Source organism: Elephas maximus, chromosome 22, assembly GCF_024166365.1.
Source record: "Elephas maximus indicus isolate mEleMax1 chromosome 22, mEleMax1 primary haplotype, whole genome shotgun sequence".
Lineage (NCBI taxonomy): Eukaryota > Metazoa > Chordata > Mammalia > Proboscidea > Elephantidae > Elephas > Elephas maximus.
In genome coordinates, this window is record NC_064840.1 from 17,527,767 (window position 1) to 17,552,482 (window position 24,716).

Here is a 24,716-nt window from a genome sequence, read left to right on the forward strand (position 1 = left end):
CCCAAGAACAAACAAGCCGGACCCACCCAGAGCACAGCTGGAGGAGAGAAAACAGACCCTAGAAGAAAATGTGGCAGCTTGAACCTTTATTTTTAGTATTTTTTTAAAAAGCATAATTAGAAATTTTCAATACAGAAATAATCCTAGCAAACCATTTAAAAGTTTTGTTTGACAGGAAATTTCACATCAGGTCCACCAGGACGTCGGCCCAGCCCTATAAGTCCCCCACCCCACCCGTCACCCCTCCCTTTGTGTATGACGCTCAGGGGACAGCACACTGTCGTCCCCAAATCATACCACCCGGGGCTGGACATACAGTGACCGGAAGCCCTGGGGGCTCCCTGCCTGGGCTGGAGGTTCCCAGGTCCCCCTCACTGTGTGAATTCGCAAGCACTCCCATGCTGGCTTCACCTGAATGCTCAGAAGTATGCCCACCCTCCCCACAGAGCCCCCAGCTCTGTGTCCCAACAGCACCCGTGTTCTGCCTGGACGGTCCTGAGGACAGCGGCCAGGCTTCTGCTCTCGGCTCCCCCAGACCAGATTGGGCTGCCAGCTGGTGGTGGCCGGGCAGCCACCTTCCCCAGCCCCCAGAGCTCCCCAGCCCATCCTGTGGCTCCACAGTGGGGCCTGTCACACAGAGCCACAGGCTTTTGGGAGCCGGGAAAGTGGAGAGACAGGTCAGAAGAAACTCCCAGTTTTTATTGATTAAAAACCCATCCAACAGTGTTTACATGGAGAATCTGCAGTGTGAGCCATGATGTGATTGTCCAATCAGGACTCTGCCTGGAAATCACCTAGGGAAGGAAATCGAGTAGATCAAATCCCGGTGGTGAAATTCCCAGGTTCCGTGATCCTCTGCAGGGAAAGGTGAAGGACGTGTCCTGAGGGGAGGGAGGAGGAGCAGTATCAAGTGCAGATGACCCTGGTTTTTCCTCCAGGGAACCGGGCCAGTCAGTACTGGCAGCTGCCGGCTACCATTCCTCCCCACCCACTATGAAATCCTCATGCCATCTTGGTACTAAAAGTCTGTCAGTGATCCAAGGCTGCCTGTCAGCCCAGCTCAGAGGTGTCGTCCCCACAGTCCAGCAGCCTCCACCGCGACCCACATTCAAAGGTGCCCGGTGCTACACTGTAGCCCCAGGAACTCCAGTGGGGGCCCTGGACTGACCACAGACCAGGTGGGAGGCCCCGTTTCCTTCCTCACCAGGCAACTGCCAGGAGGGCGGACCTACTCTGCCAAGAGCCCAGCCCCACAAGAACAGGAAACCATTCACTTTTTCTAAAACAATGGACCCAAAGTGGGGAGGCCCCAACTTTTGATGCTGTGCCAATCAAACTCCAGGGAGACAAAAGCAGCGTGAGGAACTTCGTCCATTTGATTTGGCTGAATTGTCTTTATCTGTTAAAATAATGCTCCTCTAGCCCTCCGGCAGGCCGTATCCCTGCACAAACATACCCCTACCTTTCTGTTGGAACTGAAACGTTTTGGTATAAATTAGAAGCCTGTGTTCCCCCGGGCTTGTGGCTCAGAGGAGACAGGGAGGTCAAAGGGCAGGACTGCCATCCTCTGTGGAATGAAGGGCTGGGGCCGGCAGAGGGAGGCCTCTGATGGGCCCCCCAGGCCTCACGCAAGGCCTGGCTTCCCAGTTGCCAGATGGTTACAGGTCAGGGGAAGCGGGCAGGCTCGGAGATGACACAGGCCCTGGAGAAGAGTCAATGCCGGGGACAGCAGCCGACAGCCTACAGGGGAGAAGTAACAGGGCGGCTACTCCCCCTGCCCAGGTTGCAGAAGACGTAGCCAGACGTGGTCCTGCCTCCTCAGGAAGCTGCTGGCAGGAAGGTGGGGTGGGGTGAGGGTCTGTTGCAGCAGGCTGGCATTAAGGACGCAAAAGCCAGAGCAGGACGAGGGGGTGCAGCTGGTTAACGCAATATACATTATGTACAGACTGGTGACTCGTCCACTCGCTGGCAGCATCCGAGCCAGGTCCGGACACCTGGGCCGGGGCAGGGGGCACCAGCAGGGAAAGGCAGGTTTGTCCAACACCTTCTTGGCACTCGAAGGGGGGGAAGAAGGAAGGAAGTGCCGATGGCGCCTCCAGATACAAAAACGTGGAGAGAAATCTTTAAATAACGGCACGAAACTGAGACTGTCCCCCGAGGAGCCCCCCGCAGGCCTCGGGCTGGGAGTGACCACAGTGCAGTCCCTGCAAGTGGCCTGGCTGGGCCATTAACAGCAGCGTTTCTTTCGTTTACTGTTCTTGGTGAGCTTCACCACATCGTTCTGTTGCTGCTGCTGCTGTTTCGCTAGGTTGTCTTTCTTTGCTCGGAGGACCAGCTCTGTGATGCAGTTGAACATCTGTGGAAAGGAAAGGAGATGGGGTGGCCTCAGCCCAGACGGCCTGTCTGGCCGCGGCCTCCGAGTCCTACTGGCTAATCTTGTGTCTGTGTGTCCTTGGCTGCAGCCGTCTACACCCTTTCTAGAAGGTGGTGGTGAAGTGGTTCATTTAAAGGTCAGAAAGGAGCAACACCAAAGCCACACAAGCTGGGTGGGTTTGGGGAAGTCACTTCATCTCTCAGGGATTTTCCAGTCTCTTTTGTTCAAGGAGAGAAAGAACCTCTCTCTCGTAGCTGGAATCTTCCTGACAAGACAAATAAAGGTGCAACTGCTTTGCAGATGGGACAAAGGGACCCACCACCTGTCTGCTCTGTGGATGGGATGGGGGGACCCACTGCCTGCCTGCAATGTGGGTGGGATTGGGGGGCACCTACCGCCTGCCTGCTCTGTGAATGGCATACGGGGGGACCCACCACCTGCCTGCTCAGTGGATGGGATGGGGGGGACCCACTGCCTGCCTGCTCTGTGGATGGGATGGGGGGACCCACTGCCTACCTGCAATGTAGATGGGACTGGGGGGCACCTACCACCTTGCCTGCTCTGTGGATGGCATACGGGCACACCCACCACCTGCCTGCTCAGTGGATGGGATGGGGGGACTCACTGCCTGCCTGCTCTGTGGATGGGATAGAGGGGACCCACTGCCTGCCTGCTCTGTGGATGGGATGGGGGGACCCACTCCCTGCCTGCTCCTATCACCTCACTGCACACAGGGCCTGAGGTCCTCTGCCTAGAGCCTTTCCCAGGACACCCAGTGGTCCTTCCAATGTCAGGATCCAGGAAACTTGATGTACTAATTCTCAGTCCTCTCCTTCACACCTCAGTCAAGGAGAACAACAGTAGTGGTGGTGGTGGTAGCAGGAGGCACAAAAAAGCTGGGCCAACATCTACAAAGCACTCACAGGACATAATTTAGGAGTAGTGCAAACGGTTAACAAGCTGGGCTGCTAACAAAAAGGTTGGTCCAGCCAAAGGCACCTCAGAGGAAACACATGGCAATTTACTTCCCAAAAAATCACCACCAGAAACCCTATGGAGCCCAGTTCTACTCTGACATACCCGGGCTGTCAGGAGTCAGAATCGACTTGGTGGCAAGTGGTTTTACTGGTGATAGAACTTACTTCATTTAATCCTCACAACTTGGGAGGCAGGAACTCTCATTTGCCCCAATTCACAGGAAGAATAGATGGAGTGTGGAGGTGAGTCCCCGCCGCCTGGGCCCCATGTGGAAAGGCCAGTATTTTGACTAGTCTGACACTCTCAGGAGCCTGGGCTCCCACCACTGTGCGGGCCGTGTCCCAGGATGCAGTGGGAAGGACAACTTCTCCGGGGCCTTGGACCCAGACATCAGTGAGGCGGGACCTTCCTAAGGCCGGCGAGTGGGCCCAGGCTGGGCTGTGGCAACAGGTCTGGTTTTTCTCCCACAGAATCACAACTGCTTTCAGCAGGCCCAGCAGACGCAAAAAAGGGAGCTGCCTGAGCTGGTGGTTCGGCCGCCCAGTCTGCACTCTGTGTACCCTCAGGAGCCTTGGAGCTGGCAGCGGGGACCCACATGAGTTCTGGAAGCCACGGGAACCAGCCTGGTCTCTGCAGGGAGGCCAAGGCCCAGGAAAAGCAGAGAGCAGAAAAGGTGACAGTTGTGTGGCTAGGGGACGGGCAGCGAGACAGGGGACAGGGTGGAAGCTATGCGTGGCTTTGGTGAGGGACACGTCTAAGCTTCAACTGAACTACTGACAGCTGGGTGATATTCCCTAAGTTACTTCACCACCTGGAACCTCACCTTCCCTATGTGAAACGTGGGCATAATTACACCTACATCAGAAGGCTGGTGAGAAAAGCGTTAACACTAAAGGTCAACAACTACTCTAAGGCAAAGACGAGAACCCAGGGGGCAAGGAAACTAGAGTACAGATACGGAACCAGAACACAAGGAGAATGTTGACTCGTGAAAAATATAACTAATGTCACTGAACAATCTGTACAGAAACTGTCAAATGGGAACCTAATTTGCTTTGTAAACTTTCACCAAAAACACACAGAAAATATTATTTAAATAAACAAGAAATGACCTAACACCTTCAGCGTGCTCAGCACAAAGCCTGGCACACAGTAGACACTCAGTAAATGGCAGTTACTGTGACACATTCTCTTGGCCCCTCGATGTCCTGACAGGCTAGTCTGGAGTGGGCAGAGGAGGGGAGGGTGGTAGAGAAGGGCCAGGCACCACTACCTCCCCAAGCCCGGCTCTAGCCAGGGCCTCAGCCCAGCCTCACCTCCTCCACATTGACATTCTCCTTGGCGCTGGTTTCAAACAACTGGATCCCCATCTGCCCGGCGAATTTGTAAGCATCTTCTGTCTCCACCACCTTCCGCTCGGGGTCGTCATTCTTGTTCCCCACTTCAAGACAAAGCAAAGTGAACCCGGCCCTGCAGGGCACCCCACCACCTCCCACCCCACCGTCCCTCCTCTGGCTGTGGTCTCACCTAATATTCGGCACACGTCGTCACAGTTCTGGTTGATTTCGTGAAGCCACCGCTTGACGTTGACAAAGGACTCGGCACTGGTGACGTCGTAAACCACGATGACCCCGTGGGTCCCCCGATAATACCTGGAGGGCCAGGGTCTGTATCAGAGCTTCCGCCTGGGCAAGAGCTTTCGCACAAGCCACCCCAAGTCCAGGCTCTCCACCCAGCCTCGTGGCCTCACTTAAATCACACCCTGGGCGACAGGAAAGGACGCATGGCCCAGCCCTGCACCCTCACAGTTCACCACCGAGGCCCCAGCGGGGAACAGTGAGCCCAAGGGGCTGAACAGAAGCACTAACCCAAGAGCTTGAGAGACTACCCCTGGCATGAAAACACTCTGAAGTTCTTGTTTTATTTCTAAAATGCAGGCAACTTTAGTATTTGACATCATATTACCACTGTGCTTGTTTTAATATTCAAAAAAAAGTTTTCTCTCTTCAAATTTTTTTTTAGTAAAATGCCACTCCAAGAAGATGCACCATTTGTGAACACCCCGGCAAAGTCTGCCTTTGCTCCCCTGGGGGCTGGCAGGCAGGGACGGTTTGGGAGAGAGGATCCCAGGTGCGCTCATTATCCCAAACGTGCAGACCTCACAGCCTGAGAGCTCAGCGAGGTCTGGATGGGAGGAGGATACAAAACATCCCTCTGCCAAACCGCCAGCACTGTGTCCCCATCCACACAGATGGCCCAGAAGGACAAAGGACATCAACATTGAGGAGGCAGGGGGCCTCTGCCTCCCCTGGGAGTCTTCACAGACCCAAAGGCAGGCAGCAGCCCCTCCCAGCACTATGGACCCACCCTGAGCTGCCCCTCATAGTGCCCTCCCAGCACTATGCCCTTCCCAGAGCTGCTGGAAAACCACCACAGGGATTCATGATCCTGGGGCCTCTCAGGGCCCAGAGGTTAAGAACTGCTGCCACAAAGGGAGACGAGCCTGGGGTGCAGGGCTGCCTTCTCTTCTGACCTCCAGCTGCCCCCGTGCCAGCCCTCAGCACCTCTGAAGGCTCATCTGAGCCTAGGAGCTCAGCCCCTGAGCCCGCCAGGAGAACCATTGCTCTTCCAAACCCGGTTCTGAGGCAAGAGAAAATGGTGGGTACAAGCCTGTCCTCACTGCCTGCCCATCAGCTGCTGGCAAGCCCTTCATACACTTGGCCCGATCAGAGAAGAAAACCAGCCCCGGCACCACCTCTGAAAGACTGTGAGGCCTTGGGAGGGTTACTTCACCATTCTGAGCCTCAGTTTCCTCAACTATAAAATGGCACACTAATACTTACCTCTCAGTGGTTGTGAGGAATACAAGAGATGACATCTGTCATCACAAGGTGGTGACTCCTGAGCAGCTCACACGCGGTGAAGCCGTAGCCGTCACCTGCCGCTCTGGGTCAAGTCCAGCCTGTCCCCTAGGTCTGCCTCTCCACCCTCAGACGGCGATGAGATTTCTCTCCCCGGGCTCTTCCTTCTGCCCGTGGCTTTGCCTTTTCAGGGATGCAGCCCTCCCTGGCTCTGTGGGAGCCGTCACAATGACACAGCCTGTGGGACTAGGCACTAGGTCGTGTGTCCCCCACCCCCCCGCCCCCCTGGGCATCACAGGCCTGGGTGTGGCCCATGTGCTCCTGAGACAGTACAGAGGACATGCTGGAACCATGGGAACAAACAACCAAACCCGAGCCAGCAAAGGAAGTGCCAGCATGGAGGCGTTCCCAAACCTCTCCTCTGCTGAGGACTACCGAGGATGCCAACAATGCCCACGGCCCAGAGCCAGCACACAGCCCTGGTTTCTCCCGGGACCTCTGCCTTCCCAGGCCCAGGGAAGGGGCTGTGTCCAAGTGCTCAGGGCTGTGGCAGGAAAGGCACCAGGGCTTCCAGGCGCCAAGGCCGAGGCTGGCTCACCGCTGCCGTCACCGTCAATAATCACTAAAGGTTGATTCGGAGCAGGTGCTGCCAAGCACATTCTACCCGCTACCGTCTACGTCTTGCGACAACCTGGTCCAGCAGGTGTTACAATGGCCACTTTACCAGGGAGGACATGAGGCTGAGAGGGGAGGTGACACCCAGGTCTGATGCCCGACCCAGGTCTCGAAGGGGTCCTCTTCCTCAGCACCTCTGACCTCCACCATCGCCTCCCCCTCGGTCCTCCCCCAGCAGCACCTCTCAGGGTCAGCCAACTGCAGCAACGAGAGACAAGGATCGTCAGGGCTAAAAGGGTGCAGCTTTAGTTTTTTTTAAAGCCTCCAGTCAGACAAGGTCACGCTACCACACTCTGACTGCCTGTCTCCCTGTAAAGACACGAAACTCCTGAAACATTCCCAGGCTTCACTACCCCTGACGCCAGCAGCCACCGAGACACCAAGTCTTTGGGCAGCATCATGCGTGGCGGCTGCATGAGCCCTGTGGGAGCCCACCCCTCACTGTGGTCCCTGCCCCAAGGGCCAGAGTCAGGGACCTAAGATGGAGCTGTGCCCTCAGCCCCCGAGACAGGTAGGGCAGCCGTTAGGGACCTGGCCAAGGCTACCGGGGTGTAGGGTCAATTCCTGTGGTGCGATAAATTATTTAATATGGCCCTGCTAGCCCTAGTCTTTGTAACTCCCACACAATGACTGGGTGGGACAGTGCCAATACAGTGTTGTGGTCCACCAAGGAGATTAGACAGCTTGCTAAAATATGTGAATAAGATGTATGGAACCCTGTGGGGGGTGGGACCATGCAAATAAGGTATATGGAATCCTAACAAAGGGGATTGGTCAGTTTTGCCATCCCACTAGGCTTCAAAGAGAGCCAATCCCAGAGCAGACGGGGGAGGGGGACTTGACTACCACCAAGAAGAGACAGGAGCAGAGCATATCCATTGGATCTGGGATCCCTGCATGAGATCCCCCAGACCAAGAAGACAGAGAGAAAGAGCTGTAACACCAAAGACAGCAAGGCAGCGAGAAGCAGCAGCAGCAGAGATACACCAACAGCAGAGGCAGCAGAGCCAGGAGACCGCACAGTGAGCTTCTTGGCCCACAGAGCAAAAAAGCTGAGCACCTTCGAACAGGAGGCTCCCTGGTGGAGTAGGATGTCTGTGCACTCAGCGGAGCTAGACTCCCTGAACCGCAGAGCTAGAGAGCTCAGCGCCTTTGGGCTGAGGCTTACCGGTGGAGTAGGGCACTTCCACACACTTATCGGCAGAGCTAAAAGAGCTTTGTAACACTTGCCAGGGCAGGGCTGAGGCCAGGCCGGCCCAAGAGGCCAAAGGAGTGGAGGGCCAGAGAGACGCCTGCCTGCGGGCACAGCTGAGAAAAAGCTGTCCTGATCGAAGAACTATATCCTGAGCATTCCTGAGCCTGAAATGTAACCTATCAAAAAAAAAAACTTTTTTTTTTTTTTTTAAATTTCTTCCTAATAAATCCCATCACTGTGAGTATGGCCTGTGAGTTCTGTGTGGCCATTGCAAAGAATTATTGAACCCAGAAGGGAAGTAAAGACTGCCACTGGGAGAGGTAGCTGGTGTCAGAATCGGCAAAGATGGCGTACAGAGGAGGTAAGTCTGATCTCCGCCTCACAGGAATCAGCCTTGAGCTGTTGATCTTGATTCTCCTTCCCCCTTGTGAAGTTAAAGGAGGTCAGATGACCCCACCACGCCTTTCTTGCCCCTGCTACACCATTCTTACAGTTGGCATCACAAGCCGGGTTCACTGCAATGGCTCCAAACTCACAGAAGCATGAGACTTTGTTAGAGAAAGAACAAAGGGGCGTGGGAAGTGAAACTTCTGATGGTTGCTTGGTTGGTATCTGTAATGGCTGAAAGGAAAGTGAGAGATGTTATGCTACCACCGAGGGGAGAAAAGCCGCGCCTGGAGTGGCTGGGGCAAGTGCCAGGCTGGTTGGAAGGGAGGATTGATAGGGGGCCAGGTCATCTGGTTCCACCCAGCCAGAAGCCTGAGGCCATATGCATATGAATGGGAAGATAGTCAAGGCATGGAGATGAAACTGGAATGTTTTTAAAAAGGGTTTATGTGTTTATTTGAATGTACTATTGTAAAGCAGACCTAAGTGTGTGATAGAAATGAATACTGGGCATTACAAATAACAGAGAGCGTGCAACTCCGCCTTCAGCCAATACTTGATTGGATATGCTAAAAGGGAACTAGGATTTGCAGGAAGGAAACACAGGCTGTTGGTTTGAATGCAGTAGCCCTCTGTAGAGTACTAGGGGCTTAGGTGGAAAACCTGAACCCCACCCAGAATCTTTCCAGTCAGGACATTTGCATTTGAAAAGACATGCAGACCTACCCAGAGCTGCTGAGAACAGGAGATTTGCATTTGAAGGAAGGACCTGCAGGAAAAAAAAAATGACTGCTTTGCTTTCTGAATTTTGAGCAATAGTTTGCCTTCAGGTGCATTGAGGCAGGAAAAGTCTGTGCCCATCAGAAGAGACTCCTACTAGCAGTTAAAGGGAGCCAGCAAGTAGACAGCCTGGCATGCTCACTTGCGACCACCTGGGTCCACTCAAGGAGTGGAAGTGGAGGAGGTACAGCAACGAGGAGATGGGCTGAGTCTGGACATGTTCCACTGGTACCCTGTTGGCCTAGCAGCCCACAGAGGTGAGAGATGACAGAGAGGGAGACAGAAGGGACTAGCTGGTCTGAAGTACAGGGAGTTGTATGGGCTCCTGAGCCTATGGCTGGTACCCACTGACCTAGTCCACAGGGACTAGGGTTGAGCGGACCAGAACCTGACCGAATAAAGAGTAAGATGTCTGACACCGTGAGCTGGTGTGGAATGCTGCAATTTGATGGCTTGCTCTGGACTTTGCTCATGGATGCAGACACTCAAGAGTTCCAACGGGAACAAAAGATTCTTAAACCAAGGAACATGACTGTCTCCTCAGGGTTTGATAGGGATGGGAAATTTAACACTGGCTGTCTAAAATGGGGGGAGATAAAGGCATGAAGAGGCTGGCTTACACACTTTCATGGGTGTGCTTACAATCAAAATGAGGGGGTCAATGGAGGGCTTCCCTGAATAGATTCCTCTTTTCCTTACGGGTCTGGGGAACAGAGGGTGGGGGGAAAATGCTGATAGGTTATATGATTCAGTTGTGAGTGCTGACTGTTCACACAGTTCATTGTGATTGTAAAAACTGTACCTGTGGAAGCAGTAACTGTGAAAGAGTGGACTCGGGGAGGCACTGATGGACTAGAGTACAGCAGCTGAACCTAAAGTCCTATAAAGGTTTTGCTGTGCTGATACCTAGTGAGGCTCAGAGCAAGGGAAAAATCTCCTCTCAGTTAAATTAGAGGCCTGAAGGGGTGAAGACAAGATGACTTTTGGAGAACCTGTCCAGATCAGGTGGACACCTGCAGCAGACCTAAATGGCTGGTCCTCAAATACTCTCACCCTGTAGACTCTTCGCCTGAATGAAGGACTGATCGTTAATGACTGTTTTGGACTGGTAAAATGATTGGGAGGAGAAGTCAATCCTTCAAACACGAAAGGGCCAACAGCTAGAAGAGCCAGGGGGTAGCCTGCTGTGCAGTGAATTATTTAATATGACCCTTCTTGCCATGGTCTTTGGGGCTCCCACACAATGACTGGGTAGGACTATGCAAATAAGGTGCTTGTGGCCCACCAAGGGGATTGGACAGCTTGCTAAAAATGCAAATAAGGTCTATGGAACCCTGTCGGGGTGGGACCATGCAAATGAGTATATAGAACCCTAATGAGGGGATTGGTCAGTTTTGCCATCCTGCTAGGCTTAAAAGAGAGCCAGTCCCAGAGCAGGGGATGGGAGAGACTAACTACCATCAATAAGAAGAGACTGGAGATCTCCTGGAGATTGGACCCGGGATTCCTGCACTGAGACCCTCCTAAACCCAGGAGATAGAGAAAGAGAGAGCTATAACACTGAGAACGGTAAGACGCCGAGAAGCAGCAGCACGGAAATGCAGCAACAGAGGCAGCAGAACCAGAGACCAGCAGGAGACGACGTGGTAAGCTTCCCAGCCCACAGAGCAAGAGACCTGAGTGACTTCAGGTCTGGGGTGGCTCCAGGCACTTACTGGCAGAGGTAAAAGAGCTTAGTAACACTTACCCAAGCAGCTGAGGGCAAAGAGAAGAAACTGTCCTGATCATAGAACTATATCCTGTGTTCCTGAACCTGAATTGTAACCTGTTCCTTCCCTAGTAAACCCCGTAACTGTGAGAATGCTCTGTGAGTTGTGTGTGGCCATTGCAACAAATTATCAAACCCTGCAGGGGAGTTGAGAGTGCCATGGGAGGGACGGGTGATGTCCAGAATTGGTAAAGATGGCGTAGAGAGGAGGCATGTCTGACCTCTGCCTCATAGGAATCAGCTTTGGGCTGCTGATCTTGATTTTCCTTCCCCCTTGTGAGGTTAGAGGAGGTCAGATGCCCCTGCCACACCATTTTTACACCCTCCTTCTAAAGCACCCTGGAAAAATCACGTGTTGCCCTCAGGTGGCTGAGAAACTCCTCCAAGTATCCTAAACAGAATGAAGGAGGCAGTTAGGCCTGCTGCTAGCGACCCAGCCTGCAGTCAGGAACGGAGCTGGGGGATGGGGCTATGGCTCCTTCAGCCAGAAGGGCCTCAGACCCCCAGCCGCCTAGCCTGGTCTCAGCATTTCTGTTGCCACAGGCCGAATACTCTCTGCTGTCCTGACTTCTCTGGTTGGTTTTAGCCAGAAGGCTCTGACATAGCCACTTTTCCCAGCCCTGCTCTCCCTGGGGCAGCACAGACCTAAATTCAAATCCTGACTCCTCCACTTACCAACCAAGCTAAGTCACTACACCCTCTCTGGGTCTCAGTTTTCTCGTCTGTGAAATGGACACAATCACAGGACACTGTATCAGGATTAAATGAAATAAAGTAGGTAAAGGCCTGAGCCACAGTCCTCAGCCTAGAGTATGGACATCTGCCCCAAGAGCCCCTGACCCCAGCTGTTCTCCTTCAGCCCCGCTGGCAGCTGCTGAGATGCAAGCAGGCCAGGAAAACTCTCCTCAGGTAGTTCACCAGCCAGCAGTTGCCGAGAGCTGCACCTGGTGTATATGTGTACGGGGAGCTACAGATGAAGAGACACGTGCTCACTACAGGCTTGCCCAGTGACGTACTCCGCTTAAGGCGCGAGCACAAATTCCTTCCTGGCGAGGGCTCTTCCCCCTCACACGTGCCACTCCTCAGACAATCCCAAGCCCCAGGATGGGCAGCCAGTCAGACGTCTGCCCATGTTTCCATGTTAAAGGGAGGAAAGGGCTCTCTGGCTGGGGACTTCCCCTGCACCTTCCCGGGAGCCCCAGGGCTGAGGAACTCCTCTGCTGAGAGGAAAAGGCGATTCCCAGAGAAGAAGCAACTACCATGCACCAGACATGGGCGGCTACTCTGACCACTGCCATATAGAGCACGGCTCTGCCACTTGCTAGGCACAGGGCCACTTCTCAGAAGCTGGCTTGTCTGTGAAGTGGGGACGGTGATGCGGTGAGCACAGGGCTGTCAGGGAGTTCGAGGAGAGAATCCTTGTCAAGCCCAAAGCTCCAAATACCTGCACACAGGACTCAGCGGTAAACCAGGTCCTGAACACAACCCAAGGTCACATAACAGAGCAGAGACTGAAATCATCAACTGTCTGCCCTCAGAACCCCTGCTCTTTCCCGGAACCTGTTTCATGAACAGTCCAAGCAAGATCCAAGGTCCCTCCACAGGGCTCCTGTTTGGAGCTGGATTCTGCCTCCTGTGGCAGCAACGAACCACAAAGGGGCGCTCAGCAGCAAAGGCAGGTGACCGCTGCAGGGAGCGGGCTTCCCAGGGCTTGGCAGTAAGAGCAGAGAAAGGCCTGACGGCTCACGCACACCAATGTCCTCCCAGGCCTGCCAGCAGAGATGCCACCTCCAAGACCCCAGCTGTCACAACTGACACCTAGCAGCAATGACTGTCACTAAGTGTTCACTCGGGCAGGGCACTTCACAACCCCCTGGTGGAGCAAATCCCACGGTTATCCCCATTTCAAAGGACCTGAAGGCCAGAAGGGAGATGCCTGGCCTGAGGTTCCCGGTTACTGTCCTTGAGACTCCAAAGCCAGGTGCTCAGTCACTGTCTACCCACGGGTGGTGGCCACACCGCACCCCGCCACCCCTCACATCTTCAGGATGCAGCCAACTGTGGCCAGCAACAAGCTCCCTTCCCAAGAGCCCCAGTGAGCCATCCCAGGGACATTTCTACCATGCCACGGCACTATCCAACAACAGTGTCCAAGCGTCGGCGGGAGGGGTTATGAACGGGAGCGCCGGGCAGACTCACGTGGAGGTGATGGTGCGGAAGCGCTCCTGCCCGGCCGTGTCCCAGATCTGCAGCTTCACTTTCTCCCCACTGATCTCCACGGTGCGGATCTTGAAATCCACTCCGATCGTGGTGATGTAGCTGCCTGCACACACAAGGCAAGTTGTCAGAGCCCAAAAGGGTGACAGCAAGTCCATGATGTTAGCAGGGCCCTCGCTGAGCACCCAGCACAGTTCTGGGTTGCAGGGAGACAGCCCTGAACAAAGAAGACAAGGTCCCTGCCCCATGGAGCCTACAGTCAGGTGAGGGCAAAAGGTAACCTACCACAAAGTGATAAAGAAGACCGCTTCCAAAAATGAAAGTGCCACAAAGGCAGTAACACAGGCTGATGTGACAGAGGGGCTTCCTTTAATCACAGTGGTTAGGGTGGGGACTGTCAGCTGGGCCATGAGAATGGGGAGAGACCTATGACGCAGCCTGAACTTTTCTATTCTATTCGAAAAATTTTAATGACCCACAAAATTAACTTCTAAGGCACAAACAGGTTATGACCTGCTGTATGAAAACCTGTTCCAGGCAGAGAAAAGGGTAACAAAAATAGCAACGGTGTGTGTCTATGTGTGCGTGTGTGGAGGGCTGGTGGGGGGTGTCACGCACGAAGTGTGAGGCAGGCAGGAGGCGGCTGAGGGCATATCTCAGGCCTGAGTGCCATCTTAGCGCTCAGGCTTCACCTTGCATGTGGTGGGGGTCGTTGAACTGTTTTAATCAGGGCCTGGCCTGCATTTTCGATGGCTCTCTTGGGGCCTCTTGTAAAAGACAGATTTGAGGAGAATTTCTGGCTTACAAAGGTCTCAACACTAAGAGTACATGTTCGGGCTCCTTTGGGAACTTAGAGTGTAGCAGACACTTTGCTTAGAATGTAGCAGACATTTTTGCAGTTCAAAGGCAGACTCTTTTTGGAACTCAGTATGTAGGCGACAAGATACCCAAAAATAAGTATGCAAAATAAAGTGTCGTGAATATATCAGGAAGGCCAAAGGTCATGGTGGGTAGAGATCAAGGAAGTGTCCAGGAAGAAGTCACATTTGGGCCTAGTTTTAAAGAAGAGCTAAGATGTCAAAGGTTGAGATGAGGTGGGGAAAAGACATGCTACACAGAGGAAAACAGTTCATACAAAAGCCCAAACAGAGTTCATTCAGAGAACAAGCCAGCATGTCTGAGTCTTCCAGTCCTGGATAATGTCAAGGGGTGTGGCCCAGCACTACTGACCAAAACCCATTGCCATCCAGCCAATTCCAACTCATAGCGATCCTACAGGACAGAGTAGAACTGCCCCACCGGGTTTCCAAGAAGTGGCTGGTGGATTTGAACTGCCCAGCTTCTGGTTAGCAAATGAGCTCTTAACCACTGTGCCACCAGGACTCCAGGCACTCCAAAAATAAAAAACACAAAGCCCATTGCCATCAAGTCAATTCCAACTCACGGCAACTCTGCAAGACAGAGCAGAACTTCCCCACAGGGTTTCCAAGGAGTGGCTGGTGGATTCGAACTGCCAGCCTTTTGGTTAGCAGTCAAGCTCTTAACCTCCGTGCCACCAGAGCTCCATTAGGCACTCAGCAAACAGCTAATAGCTGAACGAATAAGTGAGCAAAGTGAGTGAAAGAACAAGACAATGAACAAACAGTATGAGGAAGTTGGAAAGGTAAACCGGAACAGGTTATGAAGACCTCTGAATGTCATGCTAACACTATGAACCAGTGGTTTGCAACTGAGGATGATTCTGCCCCCCAGCGGGCATCAGACATTTATGGTTGTTACAACTAATTGGGTGGTACTGGCTTCTCGTGGATAGAAGCCAGGGACGCTGCTAAACATCCTACAATGCATAGGACAGCCCCACAACAAGGAATTACCTGGCCCAAAATGTCAACAGTACCAAGGTGGGGAAGCTTTGCTCTACACTTTGCTCTGGTGATAGAGGGACACTGAGGTCTTTAAACAGAGGACACTGCCAGAGCCACACAGCATGACTCATGGTGACCCCATGTGTGTCAGGGTAGAACTGCACTCCATAGAGCTTTCAGTGGTTGATTTTTCAGAAGTAGATCACCAGGCGCCTGTGGGTGGACTCAAACCTCCAACCCTTCGGTTAGCAGCCAAGCACCTTAATCCAGAACCATAGATTATCAAGATGAACTTAGAGTCTTATAAAGGAGCTGTAATGCTTCAAGCTAGAACCCACAAGCGTCTGAACTAAGTTAGTGGTAGGAGAAATAGAAATAGAAATGAGGAGAAAGATTGCAAGAGAGTCCTCCAAGATTCAGAAGCTGGTTGGATGGGGAGCTAGAGGGTGTTAAAGAGAAAGAGAAATGTTTAGCAGTATAATCAGGAGCTGATCATTAGTTATCATCCTGGAACGGAAGATAACAATAACAAATGCCTAATACTATTTACTGAGAAGCACTATGGCATGCGATATCAGGTAATCCTCACCAACCTATTACTCCCACTTTACAGATGAGACTTGGTCACTGGCTCAAGGTCGCATGGAGAATCCAACTCTTCCTAACAGCACACCCATGTGCTGCAGAGCCAAACTCACTTCTCCCCATAATCAGAAGGCCCTAGGTGACTTTTAGCTTGCCCTCAACCACATCGCAGGGAGCGCTCCACAAGATAATCACATTTCGGTCCTCAATTAGAGCCACCAACCCAACCCAAAGCCTCTATAATGACCCTGATGTATGAGACACATGAAAGCATGTTCAACCTCACCAGTGATGAGGGAAATATAAATTTAAATGAGACACCACTTTTTGCCTATCGGCTTAGCGAAAATGAAGGCAACTACTAAGATCCAGCACTGATTTCAAACTGGCCAGGGGCACTTTCAAACCCCTTCAGTTTTTTGGAAAGACAATTTGGCAGTACTCAAGAAAACTTGAAGGAAGCCCTTGTGGTGCAGTAGTTAAGCACTCGGCTGCTAACACAAAGGTCAGCGGTTTGAACCCAATAGTTGCTCTGCGGGAGAAAGATGTGGCAGTCTGCTTTGGTAAAGATTACAGCCTAGGAAACCCTAGGGGTGGTTCTCCTCTGTCCTATAGGGTCGTTTTGAGTCAGAATCGACTCAACGGTAGCAGGTTCGGTTTTTTTGGTTAAGAAAATTTTAAATACACATAGCCTCTGACCCAGCACCTCCACTTCTATAGCAACGGACTGTACAAGTATACCAGAATATCCTTACAACGTATCGCAGCTACAAGACTGTATATACAATGTATCGCCAGTAATGTAACATCACTTACAAGAGACTCTACCCCAAAGGTACACCCATCAAGAGCACTGTTGGTGAATTATGGTTTAATCCATCCACACCTCAGGGAAACTTCACAGCATTCAAAAGAATCAGAGAGGTCTATAGGTGACAAGGGGGAAGGACGTTCCTTGAATCCTGAGGGGAAGACACGTTGCTAAACAGCATGCAGAGCTCAGAAAAAAGTTGGAAAGATACACACCACGCTGAACAGAGGCTCCTCAGGCAGCAGAGGGGTCAGGTGAAGGGACAACTTTTTTCACCTAGACAACTTGCTGTTTCGAATTTTATACAAGCGTGTACTATTGTGTAATACTTTTTTGATTTTTTTTTTTTTTTTAATGTTAGGGAACAAATCGACCCTAGGTGAGAAAACAACAGGTCTGCTACATGCTTCTCAGGAGAGTTTAAGAGAGACCAAGGGGTGGTTTTCTCACCTACGCCTCCTCCTCCTCCCTGCCTCTGGCCATCTAAATGAGAAAGTTTCCAAGAACGTTTCTGTGTTAGGCAGTGCCGGCGTGCTCTGGTGGCAGGGAAGGGAATTTAAAAACTGAAATCCCCAGGCAGCAGCCCAGGGGAACACTCACCTGAGAAAGTGTTGTCTGCAAAACGTAACAGTAAACTGCTCTTGCCCACACCTGCAAGAGAGAAACCACTGAGATCAGAGGTGACGGGGGCCACCTCCCTCCAACCAAACCTTCTTCAGGGACATGATGGGAGACAGTCCTAACTCTTACAAAGCGCAATGGGACCCATCTCTCTCCTCAAAGCCTGTTTTTACCTCCCCAAAAAGCCCCCACACCGATGACATCTCTTCCACTTACTCCCTAGCCTTTTCCTCCATCCTAGTGTAAGACAAGCTGCTCCCACCTCCCCTGGAGAGAGATGGGAAGGGATTCCTGCCAGACCCCACCCTGAGGACTGGCAACCCAAAGGAGGATTCCAGATTACAGAAATAAAGCAGAGGAAGGTCAACCAAATGATATTGGGCCCCAAAGGGAGCCTAAACATGGTCCCTAGAAAAACGCACATCACCCATGTAGCTTCAGCGTGTGCGCCACATCAACCACGAAACTACAGAGCTGGAGCTTGAGGCCATCAGGGCTATTCTGCAAGTGAGGAAACTGAGGTTCAGAGAGCCAGAGCTGGCTATCAGCCATCTTGCATCTGCAATACACTTTCACCTCTGCTGACGTCACTGCCAGCAGGATTCATGGGGTAGGGTGGGGTGGGGGTGTCTTCCTTATACCATCTATCAGGCCAACCACTCACTTATATTTGGACTACTACGCTTATCACAGTACGTCCTGGCATACTTATTCCAAGGAGAGGTAACCTCGGACGCCTGGCTTCCCCTTTACTTCAACGCACAGCGGCTTCAGCCTACCAGATGGCCTGTCCCAAGTCCTCTTGCCCCGTCTCCCTACACCGCCACTCCAAAGTCCAATGAAGCATAGAAAGAATAAACTATATGTGCAGAGAACACCTTTGATGTGGTGGGCACTCTGAATGAAGCACTCCTATAATTCCAACTATGTCTCAAGATGAGGAAGCTGAGGCTCCGAGAAGCTACGCAGCTGGCCCGAGGAGCCCCAGCAGGACATGAAGCTGAGACAGGAAACGAGACAGGTCTGTCGGAGTCCAAAGTTCGAAAGCTCTTCCCGGCACATACTGCTTGGGGTCTTCTTGCGTCTACTTCCAGGAGTAGAATAAAATGACACATAAAGTCTTCTACATCTCACAACTGATAAGTTTTTTAACATGAGAAGATCTTAACCTAGGGCCTCATGAACCCTTAAAACTAAATACAAAATTTTGAGGATATGGACACATTTGAGGGGAGAAGCCCATAGCTTTTATCAGAGTCTCAAAGGAGGCAATGATTCCACCCTACGCTGCCCCCAACCAACCAAAGTCAAAACCTACTGTTGAGGTCTAAGTACCAGTGGTGTTTCTCTCAACCTAACCCCAGACATCCTTTCTGAGCAATCCTCTCAAAAGAGCTCTTCTGGGCACTTCTCCAAGTGAGTACGTTGTCAGGGGATGCCCAGAAGAACTTGTTTCACTGAGTAAACCTGGGCCTTACCTTCCAAAGATAGACTGGGGGTGAGGCGCTCCTGAGCAGACAGGTGCTGCACCCACAGTACCTGTTGCTCAGCCCCTGGGACTGCAAGGTTCTTGCTCAGAGCCACTTCCTCATTGCTGCCTCTGTGAGGCTTCCTGCTGAGCACAAGGAGAGCCGAGTCCTGGGCTGGGTCCTCTACGGGCTCTGCCCAAAGCCAACACCCCATTGGCCCTGCTGGCTCCTCTGCTTCCTCCCAGAGCCTCCTGGAGCCTTCTGGGTCCAGCTTACTCAGCTAAAAGCTGAGTTCCTGTAGACGGCAAGCTCATCTCACTCACCCTGTGCTGTGGCTGACTCAGTTCCCAGGCCTGTACGCTGGGCCCTGCGCTTAGTAGGTGCCAGCACAACACTGCCTCGTGAATTTATGACTAAACAAACAACAATCTCCCTGTTGGCTATGCCATCTAATGCTGTCTCTGCAGCATTAACAGGGGCCAAAGCGGTGGTCTTCAAACTTACAGGGACAGCAGGATCCTTTTCAGAAATTGTTTTATTCAAATCCCATACCTCTAAATCAGATCAGAGGGAGGTGCGCTCTCTGCCTGAAGCCACCACATCTCCTCCACCTGGGTCTCACCCCTCGATTCCACTCACCCCCAGGCACCTCTGCAGAAAGACCACGACAGTCACTGCATGAGCTGCTGCTTTGGGCCTGACGCCGACCTCCAGACGTTGCTTTTCCCTCTGAGAGGAAGCAAAATCCACCCTGAGAGATGCCATCTCCTAGACAGCCCTGAAAGAGGCCTCCTTGAGAAAACGTGCTGCTGCCATTTGACCCACAGCACCCAGCCCTAAGCAGGAAGCTGAGGTATCCATCTACCTTCACTATGTCAAAGCTGGAAGCCCTGATGGCTCAATGGTTAAGCAGCTGCTAACTGAAAGGTTGGCAGTTTGAACCCACCCAGCAGCTCTGTAGGAGAAAGACCCGGCAATCTGCTCCCATAAAGATTGCAGCCAAGAAAACTGTATGGGGCAGTTCTACTCTGTCACATGGGGTCTCTATGAGTCGGAATTGGCTCAATGGCATCTAACAACAACATGGTCAAAGTCGACAGCACCCCAAGGCCGCTTCCACCATAAAACTCAACCAATCATCGTTTACCCTGCAAGGAGCAGAGCCCTCGGCACTCAAAGCCTCTTGGTAGCCAGGAGACATAGATCTCCACTGCAAAGACCTTGCACACTCATTCACCACCACGGTCCCTGCAGCAAACTCCCTCTCTCCCCTGGTTTCTGCCTCTCGCCCTACATAGATGCTCTGGTCTTCGTCATGCTAACCACAAGACAGTGCTCACCCTCAGCCCTGCTCCTCCCTTGGGCTAGCACCTTCACTCTGCTTCAGTTCCAGCCTGCTGGAGAGCCTTAGACTTTCAAGTTGAAGTGTTCTCAATGGTAATCTCGGCTCAACAACTACTTCACTGTATAACCTCAGACAAATCCCTTTCCCACTCACAGCCTCAGTTTATTCATCTGTCAAATGAAATGCTTTAACTGGGTCTCTGATGGCCACTCCAGCCTCCAGCTTCTAAGAATGAGGATGGCTGGCCCAGTAGATGCAGATGAAATGCAAAGCCTCAGGAAAAAAGAGAAGCAAAAGCCGAGGAAATGCATCCCAGAAGCATGTACAATGTGGCAGAGTGGGAAGAAGAGGTCTAGATTTATGAAGAAAGAAACTACCATTCACGGAGGGCCTACTGTTTGCCAGGCCTGACACCAGCTGCTTGCACACAGATTAGCAGAGATGTGCACTAACTCCCAGCTTTGCCTCTGACGAGCTGTGTGACTTTGGGCAGGTCAGTCAACCCCTCTGAGCCTTAGTTTCCTTAGTTGACAAACCACACTGGCAACAAGTGACAATCAGAGGAGAGAATGTCTGTGAAACCATTTGATCAGCCTTAAGGAAGCACTCACACAGGAGCTCAATTCAGGGGAGTATGTGATGTCAGTGTCCTTTGGCTCGATTTCCAAAGCTTAGCTGGAACTTCATGGCTACCATTTCCCAGTCTCGTAAGTGTTCAACTTTGAGCATCAGCTCACTGTCAGGAGAAATCAAAAAGCAAAGCATCTATCTCCTCTTACACAAACTAAGCCTACATGCTCAGAGCTGGGAGCCAGACCACATAAATCTTGACCCAATGAGTCTTCTCCCACACCTGACTGCTGAGTGAAAAATCAATACAGCACACAAAATGTACTGTGAGAATGGGGGCCAAAACCATCCCCTGGGGTTTTGCTGGGGAGAAATGCCAACAAGCTGTATCTTCGTGCTGACTTCAGGTTTTTCAGTTTTGGATATCAACACATGGGGCCTAGGCATCTTGCAGAGGGATAAAGACCCCTGACCACAGCTAACTGGCTTTAACTCCAAAAGGAGGACATCATCCCTTAGAACAGACTAGGGCTGAAACCAAATTCTATAAAGGCATAAGCCTCAGGACCCTGAGGAAGGCCAGAGGTCATCTCCAAGAGCAACAGTACACAGCTTGTCTGGTTCTCTTTCCGTCAAACCACAAGCAATCAACCTCTACCTTTCTAACTCCTTCCCCATCCACAGCTGCCCTCCATCTTCCTAGTCAGCCCCTAACTTTTTCCCTTACCTCTCCCCTCCACCAGCACCCACAGAAGCCTCAGCCATCCTTCCTTATCCAAACTACCAACCACATCCCAAACCGGCTTCATATGTGAGACCAAAAACACCCACTTCCTTGGACCAACTATGTTACTGTCACTCCCAACACTCCTACATCCTGAGTCTTACAACTCACTCGATTTGGCCCCCACTTTCCTTAACAAGACATGGCCTCTGGGTCCAGTCACATGACCCCTTTCCACACACTCCACTCAGGTCTGTCTATAAACAGTGTGCTCCCAAGCCTCCGCCCCCTGACACCACATAATCCCAGCACCTCAGCTATGCTCCCATAAACCTCCTGGGGCCTGCCTTCCTGACCTCCTCGTCACCCCATAAACCCGTTCACCTGCCACATTCCAAACACCTTTAAAACCTTCCCCCCTCTTCCAGCAACCAGCCTATCCTTTCTAAAGACACTTAATAGTCATTCATTCCACGTATTTACTAAGCACCCATGGGGTGCAAGGCAGTGTTCTAGGCCCTGGGAATAGAGCAGCAAACTAAGCTAGGCACCCTCAAGGAGTGTGTATATGGCCAAAACACTTTTACAGTATTGGCTGGCCCACGCCCAATGCCCCTCTGTTGCCTAGTATTCAATAGCAGACACTTACTGAGCACCTGCCAGGCACTACTGCAAAGCAACACCTCGCTGAACAGTCACCAACCCGTGAGGGAGGTGCACTATTATCCCATTTTACAGATGAGGAAACTGAGCCACACAAAGGGAGAACAACAATCCAGCACGAATGTGCCAGGCCCTGTGTTAAGCGCCCTGCTTTACCTTATTTAAACCTCACAACCACCAGACCGGGCAGGTTCTGGGGAAATCCTGATTTTACAGGAAACAAAACCGAGGCGTACAAAGAATACTATGATCATAAGAACAGTAGTTAGCATCTACTTAGAGCTGTACTTTACGCCAGAGCAGGTGCTAAGCACGTCTCCTGCTGCAGCTCCTCCAATACTCACACCACCCAGCGAGGCAAGTCCCCACTTCTCAGAGGAGGGAACTGAGGCTCAGAAAGGTGAAGCAACTTGCCCAAGGTCACAGAGTGAGGAAGCTGGGAGTCCCGGGCCTCGAACCCGCGTCCGTCCCCCTCCAGCGATCGGGCGACTTGACCAAGGTCACACGTGAGGCCGGAGAGGCGCGGCGCGCGGTCCCGACGCCCCGGCCCCGAGCCCCGCCCGCCCCCCGGCGCGCCCCTCGGCCCGCGGCCCCGGCGCCCCGCCCGCCCGCCCGAGGCCCCCGCGGGCCGCGCCCGGCAGGGCCGCTCCGCCTCCGGCCGCCGCGGCCCTCACCGCTGTCGCCGATGATGAGCAGCTTGAAAAGGTGGTCGTAGTCCCGGGCCATGGCGGGCGGGGGCGGCGCGCGCGGGCGGGCGGGCGGGGTCGGTGCTGGCCTCGCGATCCGCAGCTCCCTCCGGGCTGCTCCGGCAGCGGCGGATCCACTTCCCGAACAAACAGCCGGAACTGACAGAAACACCTCCCTCCGCTCCCCCTCCTCCTCCTCAGCCGCCGCCGCCGCTGCCGCCGCCGGCCTCCTTTCCGCCCCGCCCCGTCACTGCGCACGCGCAGCGCCCGGCGCCGACTCTACGCAGCCGCAGCCCCGGCCGGCCGCGCCCTCTCCGCGCTCGCGCACCGCGCACGCGCGCTGGCAAGACCGGGAGGGAGCGGGAGCGGGAGCGGGAGCGGGAGCGGGAGCGGGAGCGGGAGCGGGAGCGGGAGCGGGAGCGGGAGCGGGAGCGGGAGCGGGAGCGGGAGCGGGAGCGGGAGCCGGTCGGTCTTGCCAGCGTTTCTTCGGCGAGTGTCGCCGCCGTCGATCCCTGACGATTCGGGGACCTGAGCTGCTGCTGAATTGAAAGAACCCGAGAGCGCCAGGACACCGGCTGTGACCCAGGACTGACTTCGCTCCGGCATCTTCCAGACCTAAGCGCTGCGGAGGGGAACCGCCGGCCACGAGGTGGCCGCGCAGGAGGCGCTCACGCCGAGCTCCCTGTTTCTTGAGCCTGGGTACTCGCATGTACAGGGCTGAGTCGTACGGCAGTTAAAGGCTCGGGCACTAAGCCTTCTTTCTGCATCTACGCCGCCTCCGGGGTGCTGGCTCGGGCCCACTTCGAGTCCTGGCCTGTGGACCGGACGCCGAGGGTGACAAGGATAGGAGTCGCCTGCTGGGGCTGTAGCGTGTTAGGAGTGTGGCCTTTGAGGTCAGCTCGGGGTTGAAATCACACCTAGCCCTGTGACCTCCTGGAGCCTCGTTGGAACTTGTGACCGCCTTGAATGACAGGTGTCTTTAGACAGCCTGTAAGAATCATCCTTTTGGGCCTGGATGAAACTCTGAGCACACTTTCGAAAAGAAACGCTGTTCAGAGCTCAGTGACTTGAACTGTGCTATGGGATATATATATATATGTGTGTGTGTGTTTATATATATACACACACACGCATATGTATATATTCCTGACCTGAGGGGTAAGTATCAGTATGAACCAGTGACGGGAAACTTCGTTTCACTGTCTCAAGCAGCCCACTTACAGATGAGCTTTTGCAACACCACCTGTTTGTACATGAGCAACTACAATGGGGAGGCATTGAAAGTTTTTGAGCAGAGGAGCAATATCAAAATGTTTCTGCAGGATGGATTTCAGCAGCTGAGCTTTGAAGAGGCATGAGGTAAACAAGCAGGAAGGGGCAGATGGCAAAAGACAGGATCAACCAGATATTGAAGCTGCATTTTTAAAGATGGCAATGGGATTCATTCACTAATTCAATAAATATTTGAGTGGCTATTATGTGCCAGGCACTGTGCTGGATGCTGGGGATATGAGCAAAAAGCCCCTGTTCTTATGGAGCTTATAGTAATAGTCAGGGAAGACAGGTCATTCATTCATTCAACAAATAATTGAGGGCCTACTCTGTGCTAGGCACTGATCTAGGAGCTGAGGGTTTAGTAGTAAATAAAATTCAAAAATTCCTGCTTTCATAGGATTTTCCTCCTGGTGGGGAATACAGACAACAGCTAAATACGGGTCTAAAGAGAGATGTCACCTTGAAGACTAAGGTGCTTCTGACCCAAGCTGTGGTATCTTCAATCACCTCATATGCATGTGAAAAGCTGGACAATGAATAAGGAAGACCAAAGAATTGATGCATTTGAATTATGCTGTTGGCAAAGAATATTAAATATACCATGGACTGCCAGAAGGACCCACGGGAGAAAGATGTGGCAATCTGCTTCCATAAAGATTTACAGCCTTGGAAACCCTATGGGGCAGTTATACTCTACTACCAGAAAAATGAACAAATCTGTCTTGGAAGAAGTACAGCCAGAATGCTTCCTAGAAGTGAGGCTAGTGAGACTTTGTCCTGCTTACTTTGGATATGTTATCAGGAGGGACTAGTCCCTGGAGATGGACATCACACTTGGTAGAGGGTCAGTGAAAAAGAGGAAGACCC

General features: G+C 52.6%; 1 protein-coding gene across 2 annotated transcripts; it reads right to left on the reverse strand.

Moving 5' to 3' along the window:
• Positions 1-678: 678 nt before the first annotated feature.
• RAB35 (RAB35, member RAS oncogene family) lies at positions 679-22,739 on the reverse strand. Of its 2 annotated transcripts, XM_049866277.1 has the most exons (6): positions 22,563-22,739; positions 17,097-17,147; positions 13,218-13,341; positions 4,880-5,004; positions 4,669-4,793; positions 679-2,356 (listed from the first exon to the last, which is right to left on the reverse strand). In XM_049866277.1, exons 1-6 carry the CDS (start codon positions 22,612-22,614, stop codon positions 2,228-2,230), a joined length of 606 nt encoding a protein of 201 aa, XP_049722234.1. In that variant the 5' UTR covers positions 22,615-22,739; the 3' UTR covers positions 679-2,227. The 2 variants fall into 2 exon arrangements, with proteins under 2 accessions (XP_049722234.1, XP_049722235.1); XM_049866278.1 differs by lacking the exon at positions 4,669-4,793 and having other exon boundaries at positions 2,250-2,356; positions 22,563-22,644.
• Positions 22,740-24,716: the final 1,977 nt, after the last annotated feature.